This window comes from Exophiala xenobiotica (genome assembly GCF_000835505.1).
Source record: "Exophiala xenobiotica strain CBS 118157 unplaced genomic scaffold supercont1.5, whole genome shotgun sequence".
Taxonomy (NCBI): domain Eukaryota; kingdom Fungi; phylum Ascomycota; class Eurotiomycetes; order Chaetothyriales; family Herpotrichiellaceae; genus Exophiala; species Exophiala xenobiotica.
In genome coordinates, this window is record NW_013562490.1 from 2,890,535 (window position 1) to 2,903,447 (window position 12,913).

At 53.3% G+C, this 12,913-nt stretch overlaps 2 protein-coding genes across 2 annotated transcripts; one reads left to right on the plus strand and one right to left on the minus strand.

The window, feature by feature from the left end:
* Window positions 1-618: 618 nt before the first annotated feature.
* PV05_08865 (uncharacterized protein) lies at window positions 619-2,776 on the plus strand. The gene has a single exon (XM_013458407.1). It carries the CDS (start codon window positions 812-814, stop codon window positions 2,285-2,287), a length of 1,476 nt encoding a protein of 491 aa, XP_013313861.1. The 5' UTR covers window positions 619-811; the 3' UTR covers window positions 2,288-2,776.
* A 4,714-nt stretch (window positions 2,777-7,490) lies between these two features.
* Window positions 7,491-9,522, minus strand: PV05_08866 (uncharacterized protein). The gene has a single exon (XM_013458408.1). It carries the CDS (start codon window positions 9,044-9,046, stop codon window positions 7,655-7,657), a length of 1,392 nt encoding a protein of 463 aa, XP_013313862.1. The 5' UTR covers window positions 9,047-9,522; the 3' UTR covers window positions 7,491-7,654.
* Between the last annotated feature and the right edge of the window lie 3,391 nt (window positions 9,523-12,913).

Sequence of the window (12,913 nt, forward strand, 5' to 3'; positions counted from 1 at the left end):
TGCCTAGGGCATATCCAACTTCATTCGACAAAACCACGATCGCTTCAAAGTCATTCCCTTTTGACATCGGACGCGTTGCGCGAAGATCTCGGCTTACCACAGTGGTGCATACAAAAATAGACGAGTCTATCACTTGTGCAGTGCCAATGAAGCGGTGGGCAGATCCAAATTTTGTTTTGAAACAAAGTGGAAGAAACTCAATGACCCAAGCCACGGAAGCAGGCGGACCAACTATACCACTTCCACTAAGCGCAAGGTCGGCAATTTCCCCTTGCCTCATCGGAGTACGACTCCTGTCGTCGACATGTTTTGCTCTCAACTGTTCATCCGCCGGTTGTCGACTCGCAGACTCTACGGACATCACCCTGCTCTTGCATGATGCAGGTGCCAGTGACCGTGCCGAGAAGGACCAAATGCTATTGTCGTGGGTTTCGGCAAAGCCAATATCGCTATAACATTGGCTCCAACATTTCGGTCCACACAACTCCACAGATATGCATTATGCATACTCAGTGTATCCATCCACGACTCCTGGATTTGACGATCCCGCCAAGGCCGAAAAGAAGAATACTCGTACTGTGTACGCCTGGAAGTTCATCCCCGCGGGTTCACGGTTTCGAACGACCTCCCCAGCCGGAACTTCACAGGCCTTCATTCTGTGGTGATCACTAGGCTGTCGTGAAGGGGTTCTAGTTGGGCTCGACTTCCAGACATCAAATGCTGGCCTTGTTGAGTAATTGTGCTCAACACATAGAAGCTAGCCTACTTATGTCGTGAATATCGGAAGAGAGGCAGCGAGGGCAGCCCGAACATGTTGCCACTTATCCAAACATCCATGACACGAGTGCACGTACTCTATGCCGCCTCTTTGTTGATTTGTCTCATCTACATCTTCGCTCTACCGGCGCCAGGCCGACCGAAGTTCGATTGGATCGACAGGTTTCGTTACAAGTCTACAGGCAATGACGGTGAGACATGGAACACAGCCAGCAGCAAGGATGCGACGTCTTCCTCCTCCCCCGAGAACGGCCGGCAGCCATGGGTTCCTCCCGATGCGACAGACTTGGACGAATCCAGGGTGCGAAATCTCGACCCGTATATTCTGGCCATCATGAACCCCGACAATACATCTATCGACCGCCTCTCTTGTCCGATGTTCGTCCCGGACAGGTACGAAGCCCTACATCAATCCCGCACCTCAAAAAAGACACAAGACTCGGACGATATGTCCGTCAAGCATTACTTCTTTGCCCTGAATCTGTATCAAAGCGCACATATCCTTCCACGCTTACTCAGCTCCGTTGTGCAAGCACTCGAGTTCCTCGACCCAGAAGACTGCGTTCTGTCGATAGTCGGCGGCCGCTCGAACGATGGGACAACGGAGATCCTCGGCGCCATCAGAGACCAAATCGAAGCACTCGGCGTAAGCTACTACTTCAGCACAAGCGACATCGACCCCCTGGAACCTGGACACGACCGCGTCACCGAACTCGCTCGTCTACGCAACCTAGCGCTCGACCCCCTCGTTCAACAACCCGAATTGTACTCCGCCGACAATACGACGGTCGTCTTCCTTAACGACGTGGCGATTTGCGTCGACGACATTCTCGAGCTAGTCTATCAGAGGACCAAGGCGCTGCAAGCCGACATGGCCTGCGCCATGGACTGGAAGGATGATGGCCACGTCTTCTACGACTCTTGGGTCGCCCGAGGGCTCAATGGCGACTTGTTCGTGGAGATCCCTCAATCCGGGGCCTGGGACTTTGTCAGAAACGTCTTCTGGAACGACCCGGCTTCGAAGGCACGACTCGAGGCAAAGCTGCCCGTACAAGTCTACGCGTGCTGGAATGGCGCCGTCGCCTTCAACGCTGCGCCTCTTTTCAAGCACAACATTAGATTCCGGGCGTCATACCAAAACGAGTGCTACTCGGGCGAGCCGACATTGTTCTGCAAAGACATGTGGAAGCTCGGGTACACTCGCATTGCAGTGATTTCGAGCGTCAACCTCGGCTATAGCGACGAGCAGGGACGCATCGTGAAAGCAGTTCAAGGTTATACAACGGACAATATCCGCCACGCCGAGAAAATATCGGGCAACTCCACCAATATCGACTGGAGGTCAGCGCCTCCCGAGCTGGTCAAGTGTCAACCGGACTGGCATCACCCTTCGTGGGTGGAATGGGATGAACCTGCAGCTAAGCAGCAACTTCCCTTCGACTGGTCCAATTCCGGGTATTTTAATGCCAGGAAAGATTCTGACGATGAAAGTCACAACACGCCGGGGTAATGCAACTGGCCAGGAGACTAGAGCAGCGACAAATATGAGCGTAAGAACAAAGCACTCGAGATCAAAGCGCTCGAAAAGATGTATGAAGGCAATCCATATCGCGTACATTGAGGGATTCGAAGCGGGTAACGTCGTCGCCATGATATTACTCGGAGTGTTTCCACTTGGTCTCAACATACAGCTTTTCTCCCCTCTACGATCAAGGAGGCAGTCATCGCTCCGGTCATCTGTTGCGGTCTTGCCCTCTTCAGGTCGCACGAAAAGAAGTGAAGGGCCACTGGTGCGTTCGCCAACAAAGCCATCCTCTGCAGCGGAGACTGGTTCCGTTGAGAGACGTCTGAGTATGATAAGTCTGAACCAAACGTTCTTTGCTCTGGCATGCGAAAGGTTGACAGGGAACATCAACGGCTGAGTTGGCAGGGATAAGACATGGCGCACGGTGTCTAGAGGACTGTTAACCACATTATGCGCATCCTAGTAGTCATCGACGGAAAAGACTTTGTGCCTTGTTTTGTATCTGCTCTTCTCGGACGCTTTTCTCAAATCCTACCATAATGACTGAGGAGGCGCGTCATCATGCCAGCACGGGTTCCTGTAAGATACTAAACGCTTCGAGGAAGATCGTAGTGGGAGGGAAAGGATGTGTCGTGAATGAGTCCAAGCACCCATCGTTGTTCCGGACGTATTTGTCGCGACGGCCATGATCAGGGATAGGGCTGAATGCAGCTCGGTGCTGTCAAGAGAGCAGGATGGAACACCGTGCAGCTCGTGTGATCGAAGCTGCGACATCATGTTTGCCTCATCTTGGTCCGATTCTTTTTGCATGCAGGCATATAGCAGCCATGCACGTTGTGTAAACATGCTGCGCAACTACTAGTAGGACTCCCCCCCATGTCGAGACTAATTGCAGACACCCTGGTTCGACCTTGCATCCGCGGCCAGCAACATGGGTAGAGGTCCATGGCGTTGTTCCGGTCGTCTGTGATGTGCGGATGTCTTGCTCTTTGCGCGCTTTGACTTCCAGTCTCATGCAGACAAGGGGACCTTGCCGTTCGGTGAGCGATGAGGCTTCGGCAACCGGACGCTAGATGGCCCGTCATACGCTAAGTTCCGAATCCGTGGTGCTTTTCTTGACGCTTGGAGACCCAAATATTGATAGAAGAGTGATAGGATATGTGCAAAGGAGGGCTCAAGTGGTCTCTGTCTTCTGGACTAGAAGAACCGCAGAGCACGACTGGATCCAGGCGTTGTGCTGGTCATCGACGTCATGCTGAATATCACGTCTCATGACTGTGCAACGTCTGCAAGGCAGAGAGAGAAGGAGGTCGAAATGGGAGGAAGGACAACTTGAAAAGGCGGCAGCATTGGGAACACTTTTCCATTCTTGAAAGGAACAGATCCTGCATGCGGTCACACAGACCGAGGGACCAGTACAGGGCATACTTATGTGCTGTGCAGAGTATTCGTACAGCGGACAAGGTGGCTGGGTCACTGTGGAGCTGTGTTGAACGTGTTGTTGCTCTAACCCATGATCCTCAGGGTTCAATTGGCGCCTGTGCTACGTAAGACTGACAGACGGGGATTCTGACATAAATTGCGCGCATCATCCTCAACATGCAACCTGGATATCTTCGTGGCGCCTGGAGGTAGGCTATTGAAAAGGAAGCGCGGTCCCCATCGCTCTGGCTTGGATATTCCACTTTCACAGTTCGTCTTTTTTTTGTGGATTGTACGATTAAATGACTCCGATAAGGCATCTCACCTGGCATTTGTTGGGCTGAAAGGGTAACCAAGTGCTGAAGAAACCGCTCAGCAGTGGAGAGTCGCTGGGCGAGTAGGGCTGGTCTTCAGCCTCATTGGGAGCACGCAGATAGGGTAGGGTGCCCCTTTCCGGCCGAGCCTGCCAATTCCGCAGCCTATAAGGCAAACGCTGCCGGACCGTTGAGCAGGAACAGTGGTGATCGACATGATCAAATATGGAGATGTCGCGCGTAGAGTTGCTGTCCGTTTATGTTGCACCAAACCAAAGGAAAATTCCGGGTTCTCATCGACCGATTCCACTCTAGAAGCCCAACCAATTTTCCGCGTGAAGAAGGACTGGTCAAAGATAATCTGGTTCGTACGCAGTGCTTCACTCCTCGTTCCTGGCGATTGTTGGACAAGAGCAGCTGAGCTTCAGCCCTTTTGCACGGTAGATCTCAGCCTTCTTCAGCCAGCCATGATCTACCCCGACATACATGTGCGAGCTAGCTCCTCGGTGGATCTCAGGGCAGCGGCTGAGCTTCCGGGGGTGTGGCTCGACAAGCAGATGACACTTGCATATCATGCACGAAATCAACTACCCTGTCGCCATCGAGATCTTCAGGGGAGATGACAGCTGATGCAGGACTTTTGGCGCTCCTATTCGTCGGAATGACAGAGCCTTATGATTTGTTGCCAGCTGACGACAGCCAAGTGCAGGCCAATCCGACAAAATTATTACCCAGCCCCTGAAATGTTTTTGATGTTTGCAGCCCTTATAAGCGCCCACAGGTCTGAGACTTCAAAGCTTCAAGCACGGTCCACTCCGTATAGTCCTGGCTTGACAATACCGCAATAGGATGCATGATTTGGTGCCTCGATGAGCGAACATCAGACGCAAGGGTCTTATGAGTGGACTGACACTGATCTGAATAGGAGCCATCATGAGCTGTGTCAGTCAGGAAGATCGGCACTCAGAATTAAGCATGTGGAAGCATCGTTACGCCTGGTGAAGCGACCATACATGACGAAACAGACTCTGATGTTCTCCAGGCAGTCCAGATATTGACAGGCGAGTGCTCGCTAGTCCGTTACCCGGCGACATAAGGCAGTTGAGCCTACTTCTTCAGCTGTTCAAGGGTAATGAAAGGTCTAGGCCTTGTGCGAGAAAGTGTCGTGGAGTCTGGCAGGACGTGATCCAGGACCACTTCGGTGGACTTTCGACAACACGACAATGCATTGGAGCCCTCCGAGATGCACATTCCGGTAAGCCTTTACCAACCGAGCAGCCAGCCACGGCTGAGGCTCGCAAAACTTGGATGAGCAATCATGACTGGCAGGATCTCCCTCTCGGTGGTGATATTTTGGAGTACCTCGTCGTCATAGCAGCCCCAACTGACGCAGAATGTGTTTTCTTCGAACCGGAGTCGACTCCAACAGTCAGCTGAAAGACTTGTCCTCCTCTTGCCGTCCCTGTTCAGGACTCCGAGATGACCGGGGGGCAGGAAAATGGAAGGACGGGATGACTTGGTGCCACCAAGGCGGAAAGGTGGAGAACCGAGAGCCTGATGGCTAGATGTTTGCTATGAATCTTCCTTGTTCGAGGTTCCGGGTTGGAAGTGTAGGAGGTGGGTTGGTACTGATTGGCCGAAAGTTGCTGGATAGCAAGAGGCCTTGTGCCAAGATATACCTAGGTAGTGATTGGGAGCGGCTATTGGTGCTTCAAATATCTCTCAGCCCGAACACGCGGCAGAGGTGCGATCGATGGAAGGTACGAGGAGGGCTAGAGTCCAGTCCTTCAGGCTCGATGGGTGATGGCTGAGGGTCAGGTACGGCGGACGAAATGTGTGAGACTAACGGCGGTGTGGTCTACGGTCGGGCAGTCGTGTGAGAGGATAGCCTATCTGACCACAGTGACCGCATAGCCCAGCTGTTGCTGTTCATTGCGTCGAATGGTGGATATCACTCTGCTTCGATACCTTCGCACATCACGAGAGCCTGTTTTGAAGAGCCCAATAGACTCAGTCTCCCAGTGGTGATTGGTGGCTCGTGAGACTGACGTTGCGAAAAGTTCAGCTCGTGCGGGTTAATGGTCTTGGATTTCAGCTCGGAGTCGCCGATCTGCCTGAGGCAGTCGGGGCTGCCTTTGCAAGTATCACCAGGAAGTGCCGAGGTCTCGCGGGGGGTTTCCACACATGATACTGTCAAGTCTTCGAAATGAATGCAACAATGCCTTTACGGTCTGGCGCAATGTAGTTGTACGAGTCATAATACTACAGTAATTATGTACCAATGGAAGAGCTGGTAGACATGCATGGATGCAGCTGGTTTCACGGCTTCTGGCGGGTTTGATTGGTGACGTACGGCACAATCGAACCGGTGTATTATGTAAGCAGTGACATCTTCAATCAGCCAATCATATGACTGGGCTACTTCGTGAAACGTGGCATTCTTGAGCATGTTTCGCGTTCATTCATACGATACTCTAGGTACCTAGGAACGGAGGATGGTGAGGAGTAATAAATCGCTCAACATTCTGAAGAATGCCCCTTCATTCCCAAACTATGTACACTCCAAAGTAAACAAATGCATCCCGTCTATAGCAACCCGACTGACCGAGGAGTTCGGTCACAACAATATCCCTATTGTGGTAATGCGTGATGGATCCACCCCAAGATTGCGAGCAAATACTCCGTACGGAGGGTTCGTACAATTACAATGGTAGCGCGGCCCGGTGCGCAATCACACAGCTGGGGCCACGAGGACTTCTGACAGCAATCCATGTTGATCAAACCGACTTCTGGTGGTGGTGGTGTCATGTTTCAGGTGGTTAGTGGTGTGTCTGTGCTCGTCGATGGCGTACCCCGGTGGCTTGAGCCCAATTCAGTGGCTTTGCGGAGCCAATTTCCCCTGCCCATCATGCCATTCGAGTTTCAGATGTTCGAACCTTCGTCGAAGTCGCCTGGCGCAACTTCCGACAAGGTGCATCGAAGGCTGGAGCTCGACTCCATCAACTCCATCCATCCACCCATGTCGCCTTACTCTCGCTTACTCCATCCGAGCTCTTACCCATCTGGCCGCGACCGTCCTGAAATCACGACCACAGTGCCTCCCAAACCTTCGTTGACGCCATCTCCACCGCGTCTTGCCAGCTTTGGGACAGTTCGAGATGACTCGCGCAAAGCCCTTCGTCAGCTCGCTAACTCTGGTCCAAAAACAGTGGTCCCCGTCCCAAAGCGGCACTAATCGATCATTTCAGTCGGTCGTTTGAAGATGCGAAAGTCAAAACAAATCCAAGTCGTAAGGGAGTACGGGTTGAATTCGTGACAGGCCGTGAACATGGCCTATGTTGACCTGCAACCTGGCGCACTTCCAAGGTGGGATAGTAAAGTCCACTCCATCTGCTCCCAAAGCCAGAGAGCCCTTCCAACCTGGTAGAGATACAGGGACGAATAAGCGTCGTATTAACATGGGTTTTGCCAGCCGACCGAGCCTCAAGGAAAATAATGACACACATGCACAGCCTTGCATAGCGACCACAGTCCGAGCAACATCTGACCTCGCCAAAAGTACCCACGCCCCACCCCTGCTCCTGCGCTTCATCTCCGGACCAGCCAGATGGCTCAGCTACCGCGTTTCAGATTTTAACCCCTCATACCGAACGGAGTGGTCATCGCTGGACCCACTGGTCGACGAGCTAGTCAATTGCCTCCTTGGGCCTGGCGCACCGCCACTGAGTTCGTCTCGACGTTGTTGTCGACTGCTAGGACGGGCAACGTGACGACTGCCAAGCTCGTGATCCCGGACTGACACATCACTGTCTTGACGAGAGTGCCGACTTGGGCGGTTGCGATGCCCTGGTGAAATTTCCCGCTCTCGCGAAGATCGAGCCGACATGGCCTGCAATGGATCCGACGTCGGTGCTGGAACTGGTTGACCTCCTGCTCCTTTGCGCTTCTTGGGCGAACTTTGATAGTCTGACCGTAGATGAGACGCCGTGTGTTGGGAGAAAGGAGAACTTTGAGTGCTTTTGGCCGACGGCGTCGGAGGTTGGCCCCCGGAAGAAGGATTAGGCGGCGTCCAGTGATGAAAGAACAGTCCCGGCCCCGAAGATTGCTCAGAGGAGGCTGTCTGTGTGCTCTGTAGCGGATGAAGAGCTTGCCGGTTTGCCTGACCTGTGGTGGTGCCAGCAATAAATTCTGTAGTGTTCAAACGTGACAGGGCGGACGAGGGACCCTGGACGCTGGATATTGAATTGTTACGTTGATTAGGTGCCTGTCCTGATTGTGCCGGGAGGTGCCCCTGTGCCTGCTGTGGTGGTTGTGAAGGTTGGATCGACCCGTAAGGGTTGGGAGGAATCATTCGGCTGTCACGATGTAGGTCGGGGGATACCTGTGGCTGCTGTTGTTGTTGGAGCTGTTGTTGTTGCTGCTGAAGTTGTTGCTGCTGGGCCTGGATCTGGTGCTGCTGCTGTTGGTTCTGAATGCTCAAGCTGGCTAGATATTGCTGTGCCCATTCCAACGTGTGACTGGGTAGGCTGCCTCCACCGATACCAGCAAAGATGAGGGGGACCATGGGAGGAGGAATGCCGCCTTGAAGTGATTCACGTAGCATGGTTTGCTCGACGCGTCTCTGGTCCAGGCGTAGACTCTCTTGACGGGTCTTCTCCTCCTCTTGCTTCCGACGATCCTCCTCGGCCTTTGCGTGGAGCCAACCCCGCATCGACTCATCCTGTCCAGCCCATTGAGACGGAGGAGCGGGCAAATGTCCCAGAGGAGGAGGAGGAGCCGTAGAATGGCCACGATCCGGAGGAGGTAGACTGAGACCAGCAGGTAACGGCAGCCCGCGATGAGAGTTGTTCATCCTCGTATCCCTCGTATCCTCGAAGAAGGAGGATAGGGTGCGAGGGGACTCGGGAGGAGAATAGGTTCTTGTCGGGGGTGGTTTGTGATAGGTTGGATATTCATGAGTTTTGAAATCGTTGTGCATGGGTGTCGGAGGGCCTGGTACTAATAACATGAGTGCGGTTGTTGAGGTGGTCGGGGGGAGCAACGAGTCGGTATGTTGAAGTACATGCGAGAGGATGGTGTGTGTGCCTGTGCTCAAAGGGTTGATATCTCGAGGGCCGGAACCTCGAGGGTCTTTGTATAGATTCCGGAGGGAACAAGGTTGATTGAGGGTGCTGTCAATGACGTGCGGTACGAGCGTCGACGGTCGCAATTGTGCTTTGACAAGAATGCCCAGTCAGAGAGAGAGAGAGTCCAAGTGTCCCAGTGTCCGAGCGATGGAAGGAATTAGCCAGGTAGTTATGGGTCGAAGCGAGAGGCGGCGTCTACCAGGATCTTTTGAAGCGTGGCTTTCACCAGATCTTCAAACTGAGATGAGTCTGGTCGGTTAAGCCAACAACAAGTCAAGCCAGGAACAGAGCCACCGAGGGTAATCCAGATCGGTAAACTGGGTACCTGAATGGAGAGGTTACGCTGTTTCTGGAGCAGAGACTTTTTTGTGAGCTGGACCATTTGTCGTACAGAAGCAGGGACAAAGACAGTGTCGACCAGGGTCGACCAGGGTCCCGACTAGACTTGCGGATAATAAGAAAGGGCCAGGTCATAGGCAGCGTTGCCCGAACCGAGTTGGAACGATACTAGTTGACTAGCAGTTACAGGAGAGGGCAGTGGATCGGAGAAATAAAAAGCGGTTAGGCAGAGGAAAGTAGGGTACGGTAGGGGTATAGAGGGTAACCCAGGGTTTGTTTCATGGAGCAGGAATGAGGGAAGCGGTGATGTTGTTGGTGGAGTCGTCGTGGTGGGCTTGCTTTGTGGTCCGTCCCACGCAAGCGAGAGAGCGGAGTCTGATAGCACCGGCCCAGTCTAGAGAAGCCGGGGTGTAAGAGGTCGATGGGCGTATCGGGCAAGAAGAGGCGGATCAGACGCCATTATGGACAACAGGGTGCTTGTTGTCATGGTTGGAGCACGAGAGGAATGTACCAGTACTAGACTATTACCATAGTGGTACGAGTATTGGTGTGGGTGGCAGAGCCAAGTAGGATAGAGTTGGTCTGCCTCGTCTGCTAGGAGAAGCCAGCTAGCACTGGCACTCACACGCTGGAGCAGCCATAGTACTGACGGAGATGAAGCAGGAGCAGCAAGGCGGTGGTGTTTTCTTTGTCGCCCAGGTCGACGAGATCAGTGGCTTAGTGGCCCAGCAGGAAAACGGCCGTTAGAAAATGTCCTAAGGCGTCATACCGTTGGAAAGGAAAAAGCCCGAGTGTCAAAAGTGGCTCGAAACGACAAAGAAAGTTCGGACGGTTGAACGACTTTGACAAGCAACACAGCAGGGTGTGACAGTGGCATTGAACACGGCAACAACCTAACAACCGAACAGGGACCAGGGAAGCAGGCCGCAGGTCACAGTGTCCAGCAAACCTCTAAACCTCTCAGAGAGAAGCATGACTGTCGTACGCTGTCGTCAAGTCTGCCGTGGCTCCTTCTCCCACCACAAGCATCTTGACTGATGATAGGACAAACTACGCCTTTCGTTTTGCCTCTGGGCGAACCAGTCCCAGTCCCGACTCCAAGTCTTCATCACCCAGCCACACAAGTCATCATCCGTCACCATCCCATGGCCGACCTTCGAGAACCTTTCTTTCTGGCCATCGTGATCGAGACTTTATCTCGGTTCACGGCAATGCAACTCTAAAGACCACACGCCTTTCCTACACTCCATCTCGAAAGCGGTAGACAGACATGCCACCAGGAAGAGGGGGCTACAAAACGATGGAAATCCATACATCCATCGATCCTATCTGCGACCCTCCTCTGTCCCAAAACAGTCTTCGTACCTCGTGTGTGCCGGTCCCGATGCGTGCCCGTGCCCATCAGTCAGTCAGACGAATGTTACAAGAGACGAACGACGATGGCCTGTCGATTACACTTGCCCCCAGTGGCGCTGCCCTAGTCCAGTCCCGTCTAGTCCCTTACTCGATTGTCGGCTCTCGAGACCGACTGTGGGCATGCAACCCACAACTGGCTTTGACTTGCTTGGGCCACAAACAGCTCGTGGCCTGAGGGACTAGTTCAGAGGACCGTCGGGGGAGCTATACGCAACGGCACGCCTATCGTGTGCTCATCATGGCTCGGGAAAGGGAAGATCACCATGCTGATGACGGGCCCTACAGGCGCTGCGCCGTGCCTATGATGCACATCTTTTGACACCAAAGGGGCCATGATGGGCCCTAATCCGCCCATCTTTCCCCAATATGCTAGGTGGTACAAAGCCTACAGAGGTTGTGATCTTGGCCAGTACGATGCACATGGCGGCCACACCTTTTTTGCCATGCGGCCCGCGAGGAATGCCACGAGTTCGCCGATCTTTGCTCTTCGCGGCCGCACGAAAGGACTTTCGTCATTCAAAGTTGTGTGCAGATGGTGGTCGGCTTCGGCCATCGGCGCACCGCATATGCCCGACCTGGCTCTTTCACTGGCCCTCACGATCATGAGGCGCGGCACCTTTCCTTAACTCGGTGCAATACCCTGGAAGTGGCTTTCCATCAATCAGCGCCCGAGTCACCTTGCCCTGTAAGAGTCGAATATGCACAATCGCAGAAAATGCTCGCTGCCCGGACATCTGCTCATCGCACGGACACTGAACCACGAAAACATGAAACGTGCACAGAGCCATCAATGGCTGCGAGCATACTATGGTACACTTGGACATCAGTCAGATCTGGATGCATCTGAAGTAGTCGATGGGTTACCACTTTTGCAGTGCACGGAGCTGCTTGTGGTCGAATCTCAAACTTGAACTCTGATTGCTTGCCTCGCAATCATCAAGGACCTGAACGCTCCTCAGCTTCCGCAAAATGCGAAACGCTGGCGGGCAAGCTCTGGGCACCAGGCAAACATTCCGCCCACTTTGGTTTTAGGAAGAAGGATCTATACTTATGAATGTTATTTAACCTCGACTTAGAAGTCGGCATGTCACAAAAGCCTACTTCAAGAATGCCAAGCTGAACTCTGGATTGCCACCCGGGCAACTGATGGTTGCCATTTTGGTTCCCTTCCAGCAAAAGGCAAAGGTGAGAGGTCGGTGAACCCGACACAGATCTTCTAACGGTTTGCGAGTCAGCAAATGAAGTTGGCCATTATTAGTCCTGCCTCTAACCTCCGGTACCTCCCGGAGTCAAGCGAGCCCATAAATGAGACGAGTCTTCCTTGGGAATGACAAGACGCCTGCGTTGACGCTGGCCAAACCGCGCACAAGTCCTCAACCACAGACTGGAAGGCTGCATGCGCATCAATGGATTGATTCCTCGCATCTTGCATTCCCGTAGCGCCTCAGGGTCCAACCTAGCCAACCCTTGGAGAGGAAATCCTCCGGATTACGCCTCCAATAGCCAGACAGTGCGGATCACGGTCAGAACCTGTCACAGCGAAGTGCAAGTAGGGAAAATGTCAACCGTTTCGATGCCTCGCGTCACGTCCATCAGAACACAATGAAATGTCCCAAGTCGGCAAGGTCACATCTCACGTTTTTGTCTAGCAACTTGAGGGAGGGTTGCCGGAACTAGGCGAACGCAGGGAGCGAACTTGACTTGATAGGGAACTGGGTGTCTCGCTTCTCAGAGGCCGAGTGGACGAATCGACGTCAGCCTTGGTTTCGTAAGGCCAGACGCATTCGCGCAATCAGACTTCTGTGGCTGAAATCGCCTTTCCCTGCAGGCTGTCTACCGAGATCGCTTCGGTCCATATATGCGGCTAAAGGATCTAACTCCTCAAGCGACCCGGTGAGCCTCCGGTGGCGTCATTCATTCATGCGTGTGAGAGGTCGAAATTCGCCTGCGTGCTTCCAAACAACTTCCCAAAACAATCCTGATCACCGTATCTG

Bases quoted from the DNA above. Each gene is read 5' to 3' on its own strand.
- PV05_08865 (XM_013458407.1), top strand. From the start codon at position 812: ATGTTGCCACTTATCCAAACATCCATGACACGAGTGCACGTACTCTAT.
- PV05_08866 (XM_013458408.1), bottom strand. From the start codon at position 9,046: ATGTTATTAGTACCAGGCCCTCCGACACCCATGCACAACGATTTCAAA.